At 38.9% G+C, this 24,874-nt stretch overlaps 2 protein-coding genes and 1 long non-coding RNA gene across 5 annotated transcripts in view; 1 reads left to right on the top strand and 2 right to left on the bottom strand.

Moving 5' to 3' along the window:
- Positions 1-2,874: 2,874 nt before the first annotated feature.
- LOC120357519 lies at positions 2,875-15,355 on the bottom strand. The gene is made up of 4 exons (XR_005574513.1): positions 15,228-15,355; positions 14,372-14,446; positions 14,154-14,315; positions 2,875-4,525 (listed from the first exon to the last, which is right to left on the bottom strand). It is a non-coding gene; the product is annotated as an uncharacterized LOC120357519 (long non-coding RNA).
- Positions 15,356-15,478: 123 nt separating this feature from the next.
- Positions 15,479-20,019, top strand: LOC105201457 (membrane-associated protein Hem). Of its 2 annotated transcripts, none has more exons than XM_011169473.3 (2): positions 15,479-15,624; positions 15,710-20,019. In XM_011169473.3, the coding sequence occupies exon 2, from the start codon at positions 15,859-15,861 to the stop codon at positions 19,225-19,227; it is 3,369 nt and encodes a 1,122-aa protein (XP_011167775.1). In that variant the 5' UTR covers positions 15,479-15,624; positions 15,710-15,858; the 3' UTR covers positions 19,228-20,019. The 2 variants fall into 2 exon arrangements, with proteins under 2 accessions (XP_011167775.1, XP_011167776.1); XM_011169474.3 differs by having other exon boundaries at positions 15,498-15,624; positions 15,809-20,019.
- Positions 20,020-20,076: 57 nt separating this feature from the next.
- LOC105201458 (disintegrin and metalloproteinase domain-containing protein 10) overlaps positions 20,077-24,874 on the bottom strand; it is a 121,735-nt gene continuing 116,937 nt past the window's right edge. The window contains exon 15 of one of the 2 annotated variants that reach the window (XM_011169475.3): positions 20,077-24,748. In XM_011169475.3, the coding sequence (XP_011167777.1) occupies positions 24,588-24,748 (161 nt within the window). In that variant the 3' untranslated portion in view covers positions 20,077-24,587. The remainder of the gene's footprint in view (positions 24,749-24,874) is intronic. The other variant, XM_011169476.3, reaches the window with a different exon arrangement.

Genomic DNA, 24,874 nt, shown 5'->3' with positions numbered 1-24,874 from the left:
CACGCCGATCGCAACGATAGCACTCTTCGGAGATTAATTTTGCGTGAACGCGAACCACGCGGCGAACACGAAGCGCCGCCGTAGTTATTGATCGAGCATTAGTAGAGTAATGATTAATTGATGATTATAATTGCATTAAGTACCGCTCGCGGTAACGGTAGAAATTACATTAATTATTCCAAGTACTCAGCCGAAATAATTACACGGTCGCTAACGCCGATGGCTTATTGCCTCCGCGTAGGATCGTATCGGCAAGGACATCGCTGAATGCATATCCATGCAATGGAAGATGTGTTATTTTACGTCACTGCGAATACATCGACATTATGACAACATTATCGTGTATATTATAATTGAGTGCATGCCGCATGCGGTGAATCGTCGTCGAAAATTTATTTGCATGATAAGTGCCAATCAAGCGACAAAGTTGAACTGATCGTTATATTAATTAAATCTTAATCACTCTTTGCCTGTTTAATCGCGACGATATAGATATTGCACTAGTTCTGCGTACGATTATCCAATGTTATCTAGAATTTCAAAATTAAATATCTCCTTATCGCTATATTAAGACTAATTGTAAGTAAAAGATTTTCGATTTTCTATCAATTTTGAATAATAATCGTTGAAACGACTGGGCAGTATTAACTTCTCCGTTGCAGAATGCATGACTAATTCCATAAAAATATCATGCCCTAATTCAAATGAGCTTTTTTCCCCCTTTCTTTCTCGTTATTCTATTCACGGTCGTAGTCGGCGAGAAAGGCCGCAACTTTAAACCTACGCCAGCCTGCCGCCAGTAAGGACGCACCGTTGAAGTATTCATGCGTCATAGAATTAATCCGGGGCGTCTCGAAGTGCGAGACTTAATTTAAAATCAGACGGCGTAGAAAAAGCTCATAAATACGTGACCGAAGCTCACACGCCCCCGAATACAGTTTTGGTTTTCCACGTGCCATACGCGACGAACGGCCATACACACACACGCACATAGACGTGCGCGAGCATATTTCTCCGCCCTGGGCAATACTGCGGAGAGCGAATAACGTAAAGACAGCTTAGGGAATTTTCAATCGACTCTACAGTTACCGTATAGTCTTCTTCACCTACGCGCGAAACCCTTTAAACCTTTCATCTCCACAAACAATTTTCTTTTACAACCAACGCAACTCCGTTTATTACTCGAATAAGAAAACCGCGTACAAGTTTCTGTTAATTAGTCCATAAATACACTAAAATGTTTTTATTTGATAATAAGACTCGATATAGAATCTTTGTAATTACAACAGCATGACTAAACTAAAATAGAAGTAAACTTGTAACACGCCTCTTTTTTTATTAAAACGCTCGGGAAAGCTTTCTGAAACTTAGCGCGTTGAACTTGATAACTTGTAACACGCCTCTTTTTTATTAAAATACTCGGAGAAGCTTTCAAAAACTTAATACGTTTCTTTTGTTACGTTCAAATATGAATATCAATACTCTCATCAACACAAGCTTTATATAGGCAGAAAATTAACTTGCCTTTTAAGATTAACGAGAAAAGTTTCCTATTAGATCGCAATCTACTCGCAGGTACAAGTTCCATGCATGTACATTTATGAGAGTGATATCGTGAACACGTTCGGCACGGCAACAAGCGATATCCCGTCCTGACTGCCGAGTGGCGCGCGTTGCATCGTATGTAGACGAGGAAGGAGGAATGACTTTTTATAGTGTCCCCCATTACAATCCGTCTTTTATATCAATTTCATTTCCTTAAAAGTATTTTTACTAGCGAGACAAGTCGCGCGACGATCACGAGCGCCATTCGTAAAAGTGAATACGGCTTTCAATGTGGGCAGCGGACTTTAATGCCGGAGACGGCGCCGCTATGATCGACGATGTTTCATTCGAACTACTTGCTTGTGTGACCAGTTAAGAAAACCGCCACGAATCCACGCTGTTTACGATCGTACGAATTCTGCGAATGGTTTTTCCTTTTATCTCCTAATTCCGTATTTTAACGATCGAACGAATCATAGCTAGTTATTAATTTACTTTTTTGTCCGTGTTTTTTACGTGGAAGGAAAAGTTTTGCTAAAGCATTAGCTAGATCTGAAAATAATTTTGTTAGGCTATTAAAATAGTTATGTAGAACGTTCAAGCAGAGTTGCAAAATGTTTTGATATTCTAGCAACTAATTTGACTGTCTTACACAATTGTTTTGATGGCTCAACAAAATTATTTTCAGATCTGTATCCAGCTAAATATTTTTAGACATTTTTACATTTTCACTTAAACAAAAATATTTTTCCATGTACGAATATCGTCGTTCTGCCTTTAAAATTTATTCCTGCGCCATATATTAAAAATTAATTAAAATTAATTAGACTTTTACTATACCTATTTTAAAAATGTTTTCGAGCACAAAACACATTACAAGAATTATGTTAAAATAAATTTCAAATAATTACTTTTATATTTAAAATGTTTAAAATTTTGTAAAAAAAAAATTGTTTTGCGCAGGATTTGCCACTTCTATTAGCGTCATTTAAAATAAATTTTATCAGCTTTATCACATTTATGCAATTTGATAACCATAGATGCAGCAGAAAAAATTATTTACTTGGTAGGTCCTAAGCTTATTTATGTGCAGTCAAGTTAAAAATTTCTTAATTAAAATATTTATGCAAATAAAATGGAGAAATAAAAAATTTTTAATTAAATATTTTTTCTTGCAATTCAAGATAATATTTACTGTTAGATTATTTTCATAATCAAGGTAATCAGATTTTTTAGTCCAAGAAAACAATTTAGTTATGTTTAATATTACACAATTTGTAAAATTATTATTTAAATGTAAAAAATTTAATAATACAAAATTATATATTTGATAAGTTAATAAGTCAATTTACTTAAAAATAAAAATTCAAAATAGCAATGTCTCTCTCAGGAATCAGCAAGTAAATGGGAATAAATGATTAGTAAAAATCTAAATAATATATAATAAATTGTACTATTTTCAAATATAAATAAATGAGGAATCTAATAGTAATAGCTAGATTTTTGTACTGATATTTATATACATTTTTTCAGTTTATGAAAGTACGCGCCAAATAAATTTTCGGTCTTCAAATACAATTTTAAGTTTTAAATAAGACATAGTAATATCACATTATTATTACATTGAAAGTCAATTTAATAGTAAACGATGCTAACAAGCATTTAACATGTCAATAAAATCAATAAGAAACCTTTTCCCTTAACAGCTGTAAGGAACTTGTTACAAAAAATAACACGTCTACCAGACATCGAACATGGGACCTCCAGATTTTTCTGGACGAGTGCCACTTTGACCACTCAACCAACTCAACCAACCACGGAGGCATATGTGGTGATACTTTTCGCAATTATATTACTTACCCCAAGGTTGTTCAGCCATCGCCCGCTGCCTCCCAGGCCTCCTCCTCCTCTCAGATTGTCAAGCCTCCTCCTGTCGTTGCACTTGTAAAACACTCGCGGAACACTCGCGTTAAACACTAAAATTGCGCCCGTGGACTAATTAAATATATTTATAAGTCTTTCGCGCGAACACACTGCGATACTTTGAGTTTATAAAACCCATGATATGAGTTCCCATTCAGAAGGATTCCCATGGATTCAGCACCCCGAGTCGGCGAGTAGGACGCACGCGTACCCGCCCCCGAAAAAAGGTAAGCCCCACGCGGAAGAAAACGAAATCAATAGCATTGAATCCGAAGCCTCTTGTCTCACAAAAATCACGTCTAAAATTGACTCGTTCATACGCCCAGCCAACGGATCATCGAGATCAGTCCCACTGGATCTTATATCCAAGCGGCGTCGACAAGACACTCCGGCAGGACGAGAGAAGAAGGTACTCATTGCCGACGTCTAGCATTTTAGACGAATCAGGAAATGAGAGCCAGCCTCTCGTCACAAGCTTAACCTACAAGGCCAAGTTCTGACCAAGTCAGATTAAATGTCATTCACCTAGCTCGAACCTCAAATCCAAAGAATCCAAAAAGGGTATCAAGAATCTAAGAAAGCCTTAGGATGGTGGACGAGAGCAAGAGAAACGTGCAAATCCAAGGCAACTGATCCGAACTCTTACCGCTTAGGACCGAACCGATCGTCAGAGACAGAGCGTGTAACCTCACACAACCAGACAGCCGCGCAACATGCACACGGGGCATGTCGTACACGCGGCCCGGCATTACCTCGTGCACGGGCACTCGGCATGGAACGTCGCGGTGCGCCGTCTTTCTTAGCCACCATACGCAACGCCCCAGAGAGAAGATATCCACTGCCAAGCAGCGGGGGTGCGATTCCCGGCCCTCGAATTAGGATTCTATCGAATGGGAGTTATGAAAAGTCTATTAGTCTGATAACTTAAACGGCACTCCCGGAATAAACGCGCGACGCGACGAACCGGCTACGGTTCGTTTACTTTATTGACAATCGGCGACAATTTAGGTGTTGGCTTCCTCTCGTTGCTTTTATCTCAAAGAATGTCTGTAACATACTGTTAAGATATCTATGAATAGATCAGATAAGTTATACATTCATGTGTATGTGTTATAAATATTTTATTAAGTATTTCAAAAATATAGATCTCGCAAAATATAATTGAATATACATGAAAAAGGTACGTGTAAATATAACGTAACACGTAAATGATTCATGTAGACGTCTTGACATTTACAGTACTACTCTGCTACAGACGAATTCATGCAAGTATGATTTTGCAATTTCGACATTACTTATGACTACTTTGCGTTTTAAAAATTGCAATCAGTGATAAACTAAAGACAACGATAGTCATCACAATAGTCATTACAGCCGAGTACTATTATATACTTTTCGACTGTACAAGAGATATACACTAAAAGAATATCTTAAAAAACAAAAAAGTTTTACTTAAAAATATTTACTTGATGGATCCTAACAGCTTATAATATTTACTTGGAATCAAATTACAAATATTTTAATTGAAATATTTATGTAAATAAAATAAAGAAATAATATTTTATGTTCAATAAATTATTTTTATATTCAAGATAATCGGATTTTTAAATCTAAAACAATATAATTAAGTTTCATAATATTATTAGCTTATTTGTAAAATCATTATTTAAATGTAAAAAATGTAATAATACAAAATTATGTCTATTTATTTAAAAAAAAATATTTTTGAAAAATTATTTTCTTAGTACATGCAATAACAAAATATGTACATGTTTCAAATATGAGGATATTAATATATATAAGAAGTTATATCACAAGACCAGAAAGGAATTATAATTCAAAATTCATGACCTATTTTGTCATCTATTGTCGCGAGCCAATATCGAATGTTCTCCTAGATATCGACTGTAACAGGGCACAACGCATAACGACTCGACAATCATGGTCGGCCGTCACAATACGCTCGTCATACCAACTGTGTGCTCCTTTTACAGTTAACGCGCATATAACTTGGCAACTGTGGGAAGCAATCACACATGGCATATCCTGCTGGCCCGACAACGCGGGCAATGTTTCTGAATCGTAGCGCGCGTACTTCCGCTTGCAAATGCCGCGGCGGAATTCAGCGGGCTCGATAATTCTCCAGGCAACACGGACAATCAAATCCTGGGGACACGATCGCTAACACGTGTGAGTATATTAGTGCGACTCACCCGCCCGTTACCCCCGCGCGCCCTGTCGCATCCAGAATACATGTGGCGCGTATCTGCATACCTACCTCACCAATTACCATTCCCAGTATCTGTACAGAACCGGTGAACGTTTCACGCTACGCGCGGATCATATCGGACCCGTTAAATTATACGGAGCCGCGAGTCTACCTTTCTCTCTTTCTCTCTCTCCCTCCGCGAAAAAGGACATCCGTCTTTCAAAAAGCTATTGTGCGCGCGTTTAAAAAGATCTGAAAAATTATTAAAGAGTCACGAGCGTGCATGGCTCAAGTTCATTCCGCGTGTTTGGAAATTTACACGAATCACTTGCCATTGCCAGCGAATTAGAATTCGTTCAGCCGTGCGGCGACAAAATGAAAGATCGGGCAAGGATAAGGAATCGCGACTACGTAGCGACTATATAATCCGTTTCCCTTAATCCGCCTTGTCGGTATTTATAATTCAGAGCGTAATTTCCCACCGTGCTCCCCCTCTGCCGACTGGCGGGATCCGGCGGGCGCACCAACACATCTCCGCTGTGCGAACATCGAATTCGCGCATAATCCCGGAGAATCTTTCGAAGCGTATGAAATTCTAACGAACTCATCCTGTTGCGCGCACGTGTGTAACGGAATACGTAATTATATGTACGCATACGCGCGCGAGGCCGGGCTTACTTATCAACAGTCGCGCTTACGAGCTCTTACGTTATGCGAAAAACGTAACCGCGCGTGCATCGTAAGTGCATCGCGCGTCTTCTTAAAATCCATCTTGATCCGCGCTATCCCGATCCCGATACAGTTTCATTTCTGAAAAGTTCCCGATGCAGCGATGCCAGTGAAAGGGATGTATTACGCATCGTTGACGCTCGAAATAGGTCGCAAATCAATAAATAAATGAAAAAAAAAAGAAATGACACTCGTGATATACGACGAGAGAATCATAATAATCCGCAATGTCCCAAAAATGAAACTGCAATATATCTATCGGGTTAAATTGATGGATTAGCATAAAGAAGAGCGCCGGCGTGATATAAGCCCGAGATATATGCCCGATATTGCTACGCCAGATATCTCAATATTAGCATAAGCTCGTAAATACTTTCCGCTCGACGCAATTTTTTTTTTCCACCCTCTCTTTCTGTCGATATATTCGGCGCGTTAATGTCAGGCACAACGGCGGCCGCGCCATTCTCGATATATTAACTGTTTTTGTATAGGGTATGAAGAGAGTGAGATACGTGAGGTTGATAAAACGCGTACTTATCCCAGGGATGGAGATATATTATGCGATCGAGGTCCCTTTGACCCGTTCGCCGCGCAGAATGCTCGGCAAGGTTCTATCCAACTTTACGACGGCGGTACGGGGCATCGGAAATCGACGCATCGATCTCGAGGGGTGGAGAGAGAAACTGGACGGGGGTAAACTGTGGGTCAAAGGTTGGGGTTAGTCTCGACGCGTCAGCACTTTAGTCCTCGTTAATGACGTCATTTACCAGTCTCGGAGCGCGTTAAGCCGAGCGTGAACGCGCAACGGAAGAAGGAACGACGGGCGATTGACCGGCAAAATCCGGCGACTCGCGATTTTGCAAATGCACTGTATCGATGACCGCTGCATCTACCCATGGCGGTATTTTCTACGACACCCGTTGAATATTAACGCGACGAGGTCGATACGACACACGTTATATGACGTTATGTTATGAATACAGAATTAAAATGGTAAAACGGCCGGTTTTAGCTTGACAATATTTAAATTTTAAAGCGCCGCTTTCGCGAATTATGTATTTCAAATAGGTGGAAAACGGAGTTTCGGTGTATGCGGTTTAATTCATGAATAATTAAGTCCGAAATTAAAACCCCGATTACCTTCCCTCACTCGAGTGAGGAAAACTGTCAGATCAGTATCCAATTTTTACTCGGACAGTGTTCAGTCACATAAAATATTAACTGTCCTATTTTGATATCGTTACATTTCGCGAAGCTGATTTTCTTATGGATGACATGACCGAACCAGTGGTCTGTTATCGTCTATTCACGTTGCTTCGCGTAGCAGAGGCAATATCGAGTCAGCCAGAATTGATTAGCTTCATGTATCGATTATCGATACGGCTTCCCGATTTTTTAGTAACCGCCGTCCCGCCGCGTTACACGAATATTCAAACGCAATTTGAGAAACCGATAGCTCGCCCGTGCGACGTCCTAATTCCAATTGGATTTTTACAATTCCTTCGGGTTTCCGTTCGCGAGCGCGCGAGCTCTCACGAAGTCATCCCGGCAGAAAATCGTCGAATCCTACGGGGCGAAATTATCTTTCGGCGATTGTCGTTTACATCGTCCGGCAGCCTCCCTACCGTAAAAGTCCGTATGATGCCGTCAGAGAGAGAGAGAGAGAGAGAGAGAGAGAGAGAGAGAGAGAGAGACGGAGAGACGGAGAGAGATTACAGAGAAAAAGAGATAGAGAAAGAGGGGATCCATACAGTCCGCGCGCAGAGTCCGTAGGTCCATAACTACAGCTATAGCTTGCCTCTGCAGTTCGCCGGCTATTTCCCATTTGGCAGGCGAGCCAGACCCAGCACTTTTGGTGCCAACCGATAATTGGACGAATCACAGTCATTCGCTTCGCGCGAACTATTCCTCTCCCTGTCTCCCTTCACCTTTTTCGTCCCTTTCTTTCTCCCCCCCCCTCTCTCTCTCTCTCTCTCTCTCTCTCTGGTGAATCTAGTGGATGTATTCTCTGTCTACCTTCTTTTCGAATTTACACTACCACGTTTTGTTCGTTCTTACTTTCTGGATTTTGTGTATTTTTGAGTTTGGTTACTACCTTGCCGTCTACCGATTTGCATATTTCCTTTATTAGATTCAAATTTCATTTTATTCTGCAAGTTTTCGGTGGCCTGTGAAATTCATGTTCTTTTATATTCCAATATTTTTAATGTGACGAAACAAAAGGATTAATTAACGTCAACTTGAAATGGCAGATAAGAAAGCTGTTTATAGTAGCTGAGAATATCGAGTTCAATGAGTTCTACATAAAAAACTTCATGAGATAATTTATTACTAAATTACTACTTTCAGTCTCAAAATATATATTAATTCGCAATCATTAATTATATAGTTGCAAGAAAAGATTATGGATTTTCACAAAGCCTCTGTAATTTTATCGTAATTCCTTGGTAATAGCATTTACTCTCGCAATTTTATGAACAAACTCTGGATACAAATTTTCCTTGATTATTAGCATCGCAATTAATATATCGGGAGAAAAATATTTGATACTCCCAATTATCGCTTGAACGTTAATTGAGATATTCAACGCTTTCAATCTTGATTGTCAACATATTACACATTTATTATATATATATATATATATATATATATATATATATATATATATATATAAATATATATATATACACACACAAATATATACACATACATACATACATACATATATACACATACATACATACATACATACATACATATACATATACAATATACTATACATATGTGTGTGTGTATATATATATATATATATATATATATATACACATACACATACATATATACATATATACATACATACATACATACATACATACACATACACACATATATCTACATATACATACATCGCTTGCGGCTGATACATAATAGCATGCAATATACAAATACATGTATGCCAATAGGACGTATCCAATATACGCGTACGCTATTGATTCGTAATACACCAGCAGAGTTAATTACGTTCGGTTCCCTTCTGCTACGAGCTACCTTCCGATGCTCGGCCTCGTTTCATAAAAAAAAAAATTCACTCTCACGAACGGCGAATTGAATTTTCAATCCGTGTACAAAATCTCGCAAAGAAATCTCCGATCTCCCTATCGCTCGAATAAACATGAAACTGCCGAAATTGCTATAAAAACTCGACACTTGAAACGCTTGCGTCATTACGAACCTTGGCGCAAAGCTTTCCTTACTGACTGAATTATTCAGAGAAAAACCAATACGTCTTTTTTCTTTGTAAATTTGAACTCCAATTATACATCGCCGATTGAAGCCGGAATAGATAACGAACACTGTGTGATGTGCGAGGATATGTGGAGTTGGGCATTCAGAAAAAGCCGCAAAATCGAGAGGCGGAGAACATGCCTCCGCTAAAACCGCGGGTTCACATTGAAGACAATCACAAGTTCATGGAGCGTTAACCTCGCGTACGCGGCCGTGAGAGGGGTGGAAAACCGTGAAAAGGGTGGCGAGGGACGTGGCTGGCAAGACGAGTAAACGGAGGGGTGTACGTATGGCGCGTTACAGGAAGTATGCACTATCTGGTGGATCCATGCTATTTGCGTAAAGTGGCCTAACGCTATCCCCATTGCCTCTTAAGCGACCCCGCCAATCCTCTCCAGTCCCCTCCTGGCCCTTCCAGGCCCCTCGATTCCGTGGTAACCATCTACGTTTAGACGGCCTAGGGCGTAATACATTGTTTGCTCTTCGTTCGCTAAACTAAACCGCATTCGGAATTAATTGCACGTTAGGAAACCCGCGAGATAATTAAAGCCGCCCCAATTGCCTCCCCTTTACCCCAGATACGTCGTTAGGAAACGCCACTGTTGGACATCTTCGTGGTTACGTGTTTAAGTCTATATAGACTGACGTATTTCAGCACAATATATCTTTAACTCTTATATTTTTATTTAATGGCATTAACTTTTATTTTGGTATTTGCTCGCGATATTCTCATAATCTCTCAATTTATTTTTACTGTGCTAGATAATTTCAGAATCTTCTTTACTGCGATATAAAGCCAGGGATGAGAAGTATTACGTTACAAATAACGAGTCACCGTTAGTTACTTTTATTTTGTTTTATAATAACGATTTGGTAACAACATTACAATTTTTTACGGTAGTGGTAATAAATTGATTGTCAAGGAATGATTATTCTAATCTTGGATTTACCATTACTGTTATAGAAAATTGTAACGTTATTACCGAACCGTTATTATAAAAAAGTACTAGTAACAATATCACTTCACCCAGACAAAAGTTTCTTTAATTTCAAGAAATTATTTAGTTGTTCCTTTTATTAGAAGTAAAAAAATAATTTTTGGTTGTGCAATGCAAATCTTTTTTTACAAATGAAAGAAATATATTTTTAAAACTAGAACAACTAAATTATTTCTTACATTTTCATCAGTACTTCTTTTGGATTAAAAAATTATTTCTTTAAATTACACAAATAATTTGAACAAACAATTTATTTATTTAGAAAAAAGCTGAAAAGTTATTTCTGGAAATCAAATAAATTTTAATTTTCCTCAAATGTAATTTCACTTCAACTTAAAAAAAATCGAGTTCATTAATTTAAATATAACTTTTCTTTGAGTGAAGCTAAGGAGCTTGTTACTTTTAATTTCTTGCACGCGATAAATATTACAGTCGATTCTGAGATTAAGAATTCAAACAATATATGTATAATAGTTTTAATGACAAATGGCACAGAGATAAAATGATTATTATTCATGCACAAATCTAAATCGAAGCGTAGTTCAATAGAATATTACTCAAGGAATTAAACCGCATAATAGACACGTCACTACGTTTTAATCCTTACTAAATCTTCGAGCTGATTCCGATTTATCGAGTAAAGCCCCGTAAAATTCCACGATCTGCGAGAATATTTTTTTCAAGGAGGCACGGGATTCGTCGTCGAGCTGCAACCAACCATTTGAAAGAGGGACGAAAGAGGGAATCGTGATGTACGCGACTCGAACTCGCGAGGACGAACACGCCGAGCGATAATCGGATCGATCATACCGGGGAATGACTCGCCTGCCGAAGGAAATTGGTCGTTAGTCATTCCACCTGGCCTTCTCCTCCGAACAGGAAACAATTACGAATTCGCAGTCAACAGAGGTGATTCGCGCTTGTTGCAAATCAAGAGAGACCAACTAGGAGAACCGTTCTTCGTTTCTCCTTCTCCCCCTCCCCTCTCTCTCTCTCTCTCTCTCTCTCACTTTCGGTTTACGTCCGAGAAAAGCGAACGAGAGGGCAAACACAACGGCCAAGCCCCTCTCTATCGGTCGATAATCTATACGCTTTTTTCTCCGCGGAGAAACGCCCATGCCGAAGACCGGCAAGAAGCCATTGTTTCTCCGCGTACGGCCAGTTTGATTGTGCTAATGAAAAATGGGAAAGTAGTAAAACCGAGCCAACGGGCCAGGGAGAGGAATCCCGTCCACGCCGTCGAGATGGCGAAGAAGGACGAGACGAGAATTGAACGGTATCCAAAAGCGCTCATAAACGAATAACGCTCATAAGAGATAAGGTACCCGAAGGATTATATCCATTATCATACATCTAGATAGCGGTGGACTTTTTGCCTGACTGCGCGCCGTTTTCCCCGACGTATGACGGATATCAGTTCTGGGTTACTCGCGCGCCCGATACTATTCCGCAAAGTATCCTATACCGCGTACGAGAATGATATATTATGTCTCTGTAAATACTAAGTTATGTACGCTATTCGGGATTATCAATCATTCAGCGAGCACAAAGTAAAAAAGCGATCTTTAACTTTAGATTTTGTGAAACTCTGCTGCATTCCTCTCTCTCTCCCTCTTTTTCTTTTCCTTGTTATAAATTTTGATACGAGTATTGGGTAAATTCCTTTGCCGATAATCTTTCTGTAATTATTTTAAATAATTTACGTCTATGGTCAAAATAGTGTCATTCTTTAAAAGTTACACTGACAACAAGAAAAAAATTTTTTAAGTAAAAAAAATACATTTTCTTAAAACCGTATTTTTTGATACAAGGATTTGTTTGTTCTATTTAATTAAAAATATTTACTTTTCTATATTTAATTATAGCTTATATAATTTTATTATTAAATAAATACAGACATATTGCATTAAGCATATAATTATGTATTATTATATTCTTTACATTTAAATAATAAATAATACTTAAATAAGCTAATAATGTTATTAAATTTAATTAAATTTTCTTAGATTAAAAAATCTAATTGTCTTAAATATAAAAATAATTTAATAATAAATATTTTCTAGAGCTCCAAGAAGACAGAGAGAGAAAGAAAAAGAGAGAGAGAATGTTTGATTAAAAAATATGTATTTATTTTATTCACATAAATATTTCAATTAAAATATTTTTAACTTGACTGCAAACAAATAAACTATTAAAATTTATTGAGTAAATAATTTTTTGTATTCAGTCAGGTCAGACGCACAATAAAAAAATATTAGATATTAGGAACAGGAATTAGAGTTTTAAAATAATTTTCCCTATAAACAGTATAGATAAATAATAAATTATGTTGTGCTTCGTAGAACACATTTATGTCTTATATTTCATTAATATGTCCATTGTGCGTAAAATTCAATATTCATTGAAAAACTGGTTCTTATACAATTTTGATTCTTATTCTTAATATCTAATATTCCATCAATGTGTGTAAAGCCTTAAATTTTTTTGTTTTAAGATATTTTTTCTCTTAGTATATATATTTACGCTAACTTTGGTTTTATGCTGACAAATATAATAAATTTTATATATTTTTTCATAGTTCTTCATGTATTTATATTCTTTAATGTTTACATGTAGCTGCCCTATAAATAAATAGTATCAATAAAATATGTTTTTTTAATATTTTATATTGCGTCTCTCCATTTTTAAAAAACATTATTACTTTTAAATAATTCACAGTAAATATTCTATTTTAGATGATTTCACATCATATAACTTGCATGAATTTAGGGCTGCCATCTATTCCATAAGCGGTATAATGTTTAAAAATATATTTAAAAATTCAGCAAATAAATTTATGAAACGCGTTCTGTTGGCTGGTTGATAAATATTGCCCGTAGTGGTAACAGGAGGTAAATCAAGTGCAGTGTTGCGCCGGCAGATGGCACCAGCGACAAAGCGGACCCGAAATTCCGCGGCTTTGTCGCCGCGCAGAAAATGATGAGCGGATTCGATTTCGCGTAATTCCAATCTGCTCCCCTATGTTCTCGGTGTGCCGCACCGCGAAATTGCCCCTGCCTCGCGCAAATGTCACAGAGGCGACGATTGTCGTCGGAATATTACTCGCAAAGCGGGCGACGAAAATCGAACGCCGAAAATTTCTCATTTGAAAAGGGACGCCAATGGTTGCAAGTAGATTTTGGAATATTCGATTACGACAGACAGTACTTTGGATAGCCAATTTTGTTCGTTTAATCGCCTACTGATTCGACTATCGAGGACGTGATGTTACTTTCCACCGACAACCAATGTTAGATAACCGCCATTATGCGGCGCACAGTTCATAGATTAATTGTGATTTTATTCAGTACTAAAATCCGCCATAACTAATACAGGCGGTCTTATATATAAGCATGACATCTTCATCGAATTTCAAACTTGTTGTTAATAGTAATTATATAACGTGATAATAAATGTATAAATACCTGGCGAGAAGAATCTCGCGTCGCAACTGACGAAACGACGCGCGCCGCTTGGTCGCGCCGCCACCGCGGTTTGGTCCAGGCCTCTGCATCCGCTTTCGTTCACATCCAGAGCTCGATCCACGTTGTTTCCAGCAGCAATCCGACTCGCCATCGATTCGCCATCTGAAATTACATTTCTCATGACGATACACGGCATACAAAAGTGAGAATGCACTCACCGTGCACGAGCAAAATCTCCCTCGCTGCGTAACACATCGCGATTTCAAAAGCTAATGCTCCGCTCGGCGCGCCACCTGCGGGTGGGTGTCGGTGACAGTATAATAAAAAAAAAACCTGAGAGCGGAATTTAGCTGTGATAGCTTTACTTTGGAGCGCCTCTATATCCATATAATGTGGATGTTGAACTACGTAACCGATGTCTATGAAACCCTATGGGTAATATCCACCATTTTGTGGCTCTCTTCTGTGCTATGACCAAAAGCAAAATTGTACCTTACATTTTACGATTGTCTATAAATTATTTTATTACGTATTATATGTGTTATATGAATCCTTTTCGACTAGACAATGCAATGTTAATTATTATAAATTAGATAATTCAATGTAAAAAAAGTAACTAAGTTATAAAATTGTTAACATATCTATGACTGTAATATTAAAAAAGTGAAAATATGAAAAATAAAAAATGGAATATAATTTTTAATAAAATCAAAACTTTTTGTAATCCATCAATTATTGTTTACATAGAAGACACGTTTTTGTTACGTATATATTAATGTTGATTATATATTTTAGGCGTAAACAATTAAGATGCTTTGATCAGGAATAAAATGGATTAGATTTGGATACATTAATTTAAGTGAGGTAGATTACATAGTCAAAAACGTCTATCAGATCGTTTGTATTTGTTTGTCTTATAACTATCTCACTTATTTAGTGCGGAAAAAAATCACAAAATCGTGAACAGAATTACCTACAGGATTCGTGGACATTGAATACATTAAATGTTTACATTTTATGGACATTAAAATGCTCCAAATTAAAGTCACAGCCGGTGGTCGTTCTTATACTAACGAATTAAAATTTCTAGCGATTAGGTGGACAGATGCTGCGTCGACCGGATGGCTCACGCCGTCTCTACAACGTGGACATACACTACGATGCCAATTGTAAATTCAAGTTAGACCTCGGCAGAGAGAAACCTCTTTGATACAGTGCGACGACGAATCGGCGAATCTGGGCGAATCGCGCGAAAGCGGTTATAGAGCAAGGAGTGGGCGTTCGAGTTTGCAGCGTTGGTAGTACTGGCGATAGTGGCGCAATCTTTACGCGGTGTGCGGTAGGCGCCGTGTCGGAGCCCTCTCGGAGCGTAGCACGGGTGCACAGGGAGCGAGGGAGAGCTGCCTGCCTCGTCCTATCGTATCGCGGTTGCGGTTGTGATTCGCGTGCAACATGTAATCACGACGACAAGGTGAGTACGTGTCGAGGATCATCCTGGCACGGATGCCGGGAGTATCATAAGAGCGCGTGAAGCAAGTGTCGTTTTTTCCTTGCAGGTAAGCAGAGGAAACAGTCGGCGTATCCGGTGGGATAAATTACTCCCCTACCAGGGGTGGGGTCGAGTGATCGCAGTCAGTTTACATTCAGCTAACAAGTTGACAGGTGATGCCAATCGCGTGAGGAGGGCAATCAAGCGAACGCGGTCATGGCCCGACCCATCGTGCCGAGTCAGCAAAAGCTGGCTGAGAAGATGATCATCCTGAACGACAGAGGTGTAGGTATGCTGACACGCATTTACAATATCAAGAAGGCCTGCGGCGATGCCAAATCCAAGCCCGCCTTCCTCTCCGACAAGGCGTTAGAGTCTTCCATCAAGACGATCGTCAGGAAGTTCCCCAATATTGACATAAAGGGGCTGCAGACTATTATGAACATTCGCAATGAGATCATCAAGTCTTTGTCGTTATACTACTATACATTCGTCGACCTGCTAGATTTTAAGGACAACGTATGTGAGCTCCTGACCACTATGGATGCGTGCGGCGTCCACATGGATATTACGATTAATTTTGATTTGACTAAAGGTTATCTGGATCTCGTAATCACATATGTCAGCCTGATGATTCTTCTGTCACGGGTCGAGGATCGCAAGGCGGTGCTAGGGCTCTTCAACGCGGCTCACGAGATGGTTCACAGCCAATCTGATCCCAGCTTTCCTCGTTTAGGCCAGATGATCATGGATTATGACGCTCCATTGAAGAAACTTTCTGAGGAATTTGTTCCACATTCTAAATTGCTGAAAAATGCTCTGACTTCGTTGTGGCCAGTATATCCTGGTAGAAACTTGTCCGCTGATACGTGGAGGGCCGATCAAAAGTTGAGTCTCGTCGGTAGTCCTGGCCAGATACTGAAAGCAGCGGCGACAGACACAATGTCCTGCGAAACGTTGAGTCTGGATAGAATTGAGAGATGGGTGATACTTGGATTTACGCTTTGTCACACGTTCTTGAGTCAGGAGCAGCCGAGCAAACTGTGGATTACCGCTCTTGAATCCGGTTGGGTATTGGCGTTGTTTAGAGATGAAGTAATTTACATACATCAATATATCCAGACGTTCTTCGAGGGTATGAAAGGATACGGCAAGAGAGTATCGGAAGTGAAAGAATGTTACAATCAAGCAGCACAAAAGGCTGGTTACAGGCATAGAGAAAGAAGAAAATTCTTGAGGACCGCGCTGAAGGAATTAGGTTTAATTTTGACGGATCAACCTGGTCTTCTGGGGCCAAAGTCGTTGCTGGTATTAATGGGGCTCTCTCACGCAAGAGACGAGGTGCTGTGGCTGCTGAGACACGGAGACAATCCTCCTACTCAAGGTAAAAGCAAAGGACGAGGTAGCGAGGATTTGGTGGACCGTCAACTGCCAGAATTACTCTTCCACTGCGAGGAATTGCGAGCGTTGGTAAAGAAATATTCTCAGGTGCTTCAAAGGTATTACGTCCAATTTCTTGCGGGATTCGACGCCCCCGCCTTACATCAGATGATACAAAATCTTCCAGTCTGTCCAGAAGACGAGGGGGCTATTCTTAGTGACATGTGTTCAACTATAGCTAGTCTCACCGTAAAGCAGGTCGAGGACAATGAATTGTTTGATTTCCGTGCCTTTCGATTGGATTGGTTTAGGCTGCAGGCCTATATGTCTATTGCGAAATGCAATATGAATCTGGCTGATAATAGAGAATTAGCTTCCTTCATGGATACAGTAATCTTCCACACGAAAATGGTCGACAATTTGGACGAGATGTTAGTTGAGACGTCTGATTTGTCTATCTTCTGCTTCTACAGTAAGATATTTGAGGATCAGTTTCACATGTGTCTTGAGTTTCCTGCTCAGAATCGTTACATCGTCGCTTTTCCTCTCATATGCAGCCATTTTCAAAGTTGCACCCACGAACTCTGTCCAGAGGAACGTCATCACATTCGCGAGAGAAGCCTGTCCGTCGTCAACATGTTCCTGGATGAAATGGCCAAAGAAGCTAAGAACATTATCACAACTATTTGCGACGAGCAATGTAACATGAGCGACAAGCTATTGCCGAAACACTGCGCTCTATTAATTTCACAAGTTGTTAATCGCAAAAAGAAAGATAAGAACAAAAAAAATATGTACGAGATTCACAAACCTGGTATAGAGAGCTACCGGAAGACTCGGGAGGAATTGACGACGATGGACAAGCTGCACATGGCCCTCACTGAGCTGTGTTATGCCATTAATTACTGTCCTACTATTAATGTCTGGGAGTACACGTTTGCACCGAGAGAGTATCTGCACCAACATCTGGAGTCACGATTCGCTAGAGCATTAGTAGGAATGGTCATGTACAATCCGGATACCAGCGAGATAGCCAAACCATCAGAGCTCTTTGTCAGCGTTAGATCTTATATGAACGTCCTTCAGACCATCGAGAATTACGTGCACATAGATATCACACGTGTCTTCAACAACGCCCTGTTGCAACAAACGCAGGAGCTGGACAGTCATGGTGACAAGACTATAGCCGCGCTCTACACGCAATGGTATTCAGATGTTCTACTGAGGCGAGTTAGCGCCGGTAATATTTGCTATTCGGCGAATCAACGGGCATTCGTCAGCTTGTCGGTCGAAGGTGCCATACCTTTTAACGCCGAGGAATTCTCCGACATTAACGAGCTAAGGTCATTGGCGGAATTGATAGGACCGTACGGCATGAAGATGTTGAATGAGAATCTGATGTGGCATATCGCCAGTCAGGTACAACAGTTGAAGAAGCTAGTAGCTGGGAACAAGGATGTACTGATCTCTCTAAGAGAGAATTTCGACAAGCCAGAGGTGATGAAGGAGCAGTTCAAGAAGTTGCAGCAAGTGGACAACGTTCTTCAGCGAGTTACTATAATAGGCGTAATTCTCAGCTTCCGACAATTGTCGCAGTCGGCATTGGTCGACGTGTTAGAGGAACGTATACCGTTTCTACTGAGCTCTATATTGGACTTCAGACATCATCTGCCATCCGGTGATCCTATGCGCGTTGTGTCCGAAATGACGTCGGCTGCAGGCTTGACTTGCAAGGTCGATCCCACTTTGACAACAGCATTGCGAAATCAGAAGGCTGAGGTCGATGAGGATGAGCACCTGCTCGTTTGCTTGCTGATGGTCTTCGTAGCGGTTTCCATTCCGAAGTTAGCTCGGAATGATAATTCCTTCTACAGAGCGTCGCTCGAGGGTCACTCCAACAATATACATTGCATGGCCACCGCAATAAACAATATATTCGGGGCATTGTTTACGATTTGCGGACAGAACGATATAGAGGATAGGATGAAAGAATTTCTCGCTCTGGCCTCGTCAAGCTTGTTAAGATTAGGCCAAGAAGCGGATAAAGAGGCAACTCGAAACAGGGAGTCCGTGTATCTTTTGCTTGATCAGATAGTTCAAGAATCTCCATTCTTGACGATGGATTTACTGGAGAGTTGTTTCCCATATGCACTGATACGCAATGCATATCATGATGTGTATAAGGTCGAGCACTCGCAGCAGTGAACTTATTAGCGAAACTGCAAGCGAGAACGGGGTGCTGCATTTATTACTTGCCACTCAGGGCCATTTTTTTACGCCACTTGTAACAACGGGGGGACAATCACAAAGATGCTTATGTCGCTTGTCCAAGCGATAATTTTCCAGGTGAAACTTTCCGTTAGTTTTCCGTTAGTGTCGCTGAAAAAGTACAAGCATAGCGTCAGCGAAAGCATGAAAGAGTGGTAAATACATATGATTGTTTAAAAGATTAATAAAGTTATCGACAAGTTATTCCTCGATATTTCAACAAAACAGTACAAGCTTGCGGCATTATAACGCACTTTACCTACGTTGCTTGCGGCAAAAATTGCGCGTTAATCCGTATTGAAGTGTTTATTGCAAAACATTTGTATAAATTTGATTCCGCTTTTGTAAAAATGTTTACTCGAAATCATTATCGAGGAATATTGTAATCAACGGGCAATTTATCTCGCGAATTTTTATAATTCGAAGTGATATGTAATATGCGTGTTTTTGTAATATACAGTATTCTCTCAATTACATTTGACATCCGGCTCAAAATATTCTTTAATTGTATATCTTTAATTCCAATCAAGTATTATTATATCTTATGTCAAAGCATTTTTCTATTGCACAGAGCTGCATGATGTAAGCTCCTATGACTTCAAGTTAAAGATCGCGATATTCATGTATCACACAGTAGGTCGTCATTTACCCACTATGACATTTTTAATGTACAATTGTAACTCTTTTACAATAGTTTATATAACAAATAAAACTATGTGTACAAAACAACGTAATCTTGTCACGATCCTTGTCCACGATTTCAGATCCAGAGAGATAACACGCGGGTAAATGTAAAATGTATGCTTTATTTAATTCTTTACAATGTTTTGTCTCTTTTAATCACATTAACGTAACACAAGAGATATTCACAATCATAATTCTTTTATTTATAATATCCTTAAAACACTCGCCGCATTCTAGACATTTTGGGAAAAGAGAGAGTGGTGGTCTGAAGCTACGTTCAGCGATTGGTCAGTATCATGCTCGGTTATAATAATTTACAATAAAGAGATACATCTCAGGAACGCATCATTCAACGCATCACTGACTAAAAGTATAGATACGGCACGAACATAAGGGCCACTTGGTGTTCTGTGATATCCAAGTAACACTTTAAATAAAAAACATATGACTCCTCTCAGGGGCAAGGGGAGGGGACAACTCGTCGTTCGCGAAGGTGATTTGGTACAAAGGGGCACGAAATTACGCTTAAATAATCCCGGATGCACGATGTTGATAGGTCACCACGTTTTTGGATCGATAGAAAAAATATAATCTTCGATTTTCTTTTTGTTCTTTCCTTCTCTAATATTATGTACAAGTGATAGAGTAGTGTGTTGTGTGTGCATCGCGTCACAGTAATGCGGTTCTGGATTAAGATCGGTGTACGGCACATGCCAATTACAATGGCCTTTGAAGATTTCGCTTTCGTTATTGTTATCAATATGATTTATAACGGTGACTTGACACTACTGCAACGAACTGTAGGGGAAATTCGTTTACCACAGGGAGGAGGATTAAAATCGCATCTTAATCCAGATGCCGCGGAAACGAATAAGCTTAAGCATATGTAGTTAGAGGTCTGGGACAAATGATGAAAGAGAATTTATCCTTATTTCTTACTAATCCTTTCGTACGCGCGCAAGCGACTTCATTGTCAACTAGTAACTACGTTCTGACCCCATTTCACGCTCGCTCTTTAGGCTTTTTTTGGAACGTAACGAGGCATTGCTTTCTATTTTATCATCTTTGGATACTCCATTATGTCACGTACAAATTTGTACCTGCGATCTCTTTGATCATAACAGTTCAGTCATTCGAAATGGTAGTGGCAGTGAAATGGAAGCAAAAGTAGTTTTCGCGTACCGATAACGTTCAATCGGGACGTCAGCTCGTTCCGAAGGCAAGTTCTAACTACCTCGAGATTGCTCGTCAAATGGCAGTGGCTCGGAACGAAATGACTACTCAGAGATTCTCTCGATAACTCCTCGAACGACGTTATTTCGTACTTTTTCTTTAACATATGGAAAAGCTTCTCTCTTCCGCATAAAATAAAATTTAAAAAAGGACGTATAAAAAGTCTTCTTTATTTGATGACTCTCTAAAGCATTTACGTTATCATCATGTGGCATCAGAAGACATAATTAACATTTATTTATTGGCAGAAAACATTTCTAGCGATATACTATAACGCATTAAAATCAATCGAAAATTGCACCTGGCTACGTTCATTGGCAGTAAAATCTCATCCGTGGATCGTCACGGATTGTTGCTCGCATTAAAACAGACTAAATTCTTTAATAATGTCACGAGCGGCGGCGAATGGGGTCAAACGAATTTTTTTTTTTTTGCCTATACGCAAGAAATCTCAAAATTTCCTAAATAACGTTGATCGTTCGGATTTCTCCGGTCCACGATGGATCACCAAAGAAACTCATACTTAAAAACCTAGAGGCTCGATTACACGCACGTACAGACACTCGCACGTCATCCTTAAACTTCCGTTCTGATTACAAAATACAGAATAATATTTCGCTATAATACAGATCTGATATAAAAACAAGTATTTTTTGTATTCGCTTTACCATCTGTTATGGTTATATAATCATTTTATAATATCGGTATATTTACACAGATATACACACACTCGCGATTTATCTCTTTCGTAGTCTCTCACAATATTTTCTCGTACGCGCCCAAAAAACTTTTACTTTCCGTCCCATTTTTCTCGTAATTCCTTTCGCTTATTTTTTTCCTCACAAGACCTCATAATCCATCTAATAATCACATTGCGTCTATTGTACATTTCCACACGATCCGCAAACTCGTATTTATAGCGTCTTTGCTGGCACCTCCTCGCGTTTCGCGTTTCTTGCATCTCTTATATCCAACTTTCCGCGTAGATAAAACACAGTCTTAAAGTTACAACGCAGAGGAGCTGTAATTCAATCGCGAATAGACATAGAGATATATTGATCACACTAATCGATATTTAAAAATGCGATTGAATTCCGATTATTTATACTCTACGAATTTCTACATGACTGAAAAACAAAGATTAATGCCAAATTTCCAAAGTTTTAGTTTCATTTTGTTTATAATATTACAAAAACAATATAAACATTTGTGTCATTATTGTTTTATCTGCACTGAAATTTAAAAGATAAATGCTCTGCTATATGAACGATTCTATGTAATAATAAGGAAATTGATGAAACCTTGCAAAGCTAATCTGCTTTTTAATCTTATATTGCAAAAATTGCATTTGTTCGTTCGTTACATTAAAAGTATGAATCATAAAAGTAATAAAAACATATCATAAAAATCTAATTAGATAAAAAGAAATAAATTTAATCTCTAGCACACAGCTTTTCTTTGAGACAATTTAATTCGATTTGTTACCGCTAATTTAAATATCGCGTATACTTGCGTTATTATTCATTGTAAATGGAATATATTCAAACAGGAACGGACACCAATCGCAACGTTTGTTACCTGTTGCATAAAAACGTTGATAAGAGACACGCGAAAAAAGAACTCGTTCGTTAGATTTGGCGTTTTAGAGAAGGGAAGTGCATTAATCGTATCGATAACGGGTTGACAGTACCAGATACGATTCACCTCGAGGATAAGAACCGATCTAGTGTTTCTCGCTTACGAGTATGCAGCTGTGTACGTGTGTGAGCCCATGTATATATATATGTATATATATACTTTTTATATATATAATATAACATGTCGCGCGTTTCGATAAGAGGGCTCATCTTTGGTCCGCTATACGCATAATTGCGTGTTTACGGTGCAGCCCCCGACTTAATATAGCATGTTATATAAAACTCGTTTTTTTAATTAAATATAACTTATAACATTCGCAATAGGCGGAGATAAATTATCATCTGCAAGATATAACTAATTAATAATAATAATCAGCATAGCTTAATAATAATCAATATCATTTTCATTCACGTGTAATAGTTAATGGAATAATCGCTAGAAACGCATCATTTTGTTGTTGCTGCTCTTATACCCTTCGCAATCTCGCATATCTTCACTTCAAAATTGGCTAATATACAAATTAGTATAAGAATAATACATATCGTTAATTATTATTCTACAATGGTACAGAGATCAAGTAAATGACCTGTAATGGTTTGGTAATGGTAGGGTGTCATTTCGCTCCAGAAAGCCGTTTAAAATAATAGTAAAATTGCAAATAAAAAAATAACTGTGTGTACATGATGATAGTTTATACACAATAGTCCTAATTTTCTTGCCTATATTGTAATTTATCTGCTGCAATTCAATCGCGTATCAAATTTTAAAAATAAGTAAATTAGATCGTTTATTGTTTCACGATAAAATTTTGATCTAATTAAAACGATGACTCTTTACTCTATAGTTGTAAACGAAATATGAATACAACAAACCGCCTTTGGAAAACTCATTTACATGCGCTTACCGTTTACCAAAGGGCATATATTGTCTTATTGCCAATTTCCCACGCTAACTTGTTTGATTTCTAACAAACAAGGTCTTAGAAATTCTCTTAATCTAACTTTCGAGAGCGACATGCACGAAGTATCGACATCTCGAGGGACGCCGTCACACAAAGACCATACGATCTTGACCTTAAATCTTCGTAGTGGCAAGGGACGAAGATGCGAGCGACACTTTTCTTTTTAACACCGTCGCGTTCATCGCTCTGCGAATACAGCGTTGATCATTAAAGCGAAATGAATCACACGTTGGATCGATTTAAATTACTTTGATCATATAACAATATCACCTTCACTGGCGAAGCATTCTAAAATTTGATCATGCGACGAGATTTTTGAACGGCGATGCGAAAGACGCGGCATTGGTGCTACATAAAAAAGATTACATATAAAATTCTCGGTACTCACGATTTCTATTATATAATTCGTTATTACTTCATTATCGTGACTCCGGTCAATCTTCCGAATCGCCGTTCGCAACGTTCATTTTCGCGAAATTACATCTACCAAACCGATACAAAATGAGAGATCGATTTGATCACCGATGCGTACTTTCTTTGTATCTACGCGCGGCTTTTTATATGAATTCTACACAACTCAGGTAAAAGAGTATATATCGCCGGACCTCTCAATCTGTTCGAACATTGTGCTGTAACTCGTCATTATTGCTTCGACCTCGGTTAGGAGACATCGTCCCTTACGTGGATCGGTTCTCTTCGAATTTGGCAATCGTTCTACACAACGACTCGTGGTGCAACGCCGCGATTGGTGGTCCTCGTCCGTGACGACGTCCTAGGATCGTCACACCTTGTTGTGATGTCTCATCTCATATGCTGCACTCCTCCCCCCTCCACCGGAGCCCGAATAGGCCCCGGCATACAACTCTGGGTGATTGGAACGGCCGTAATTGTCTGCTGACCCGCTACTTGGTGGCGCACTAGCTGTGGGAACCGAGCGATATCCTGTTTAAAGTTTAGAAAAATGTTCGGCAATGAAACGAAACGCATAACCAAAAGAAACCATCGAGTATGCGGGGATAAAGGATTGCTGCCACTGTGTATAAGATAACAGCCAAATAAAATACGATA

This window comes from Solenopsis invicta, chromosome 4 (genome assembly GCF_016802725.1).
Source record: "Solenopsis invicta isolate M01_SB chromosome 4, UNIL_Sinv_3.0, whole genome shotgun sequence".
NCBI lineage: Eukaryota > Metazoa > Arthropoda > Insecta > Hymenoptera > Formicidae > Solenopsis > Solenopsis invicta.
Note: the sequence above shows the minus strand (reverse complement) of the source record. Positions and strands in the feature narration are given on the sequence as shown.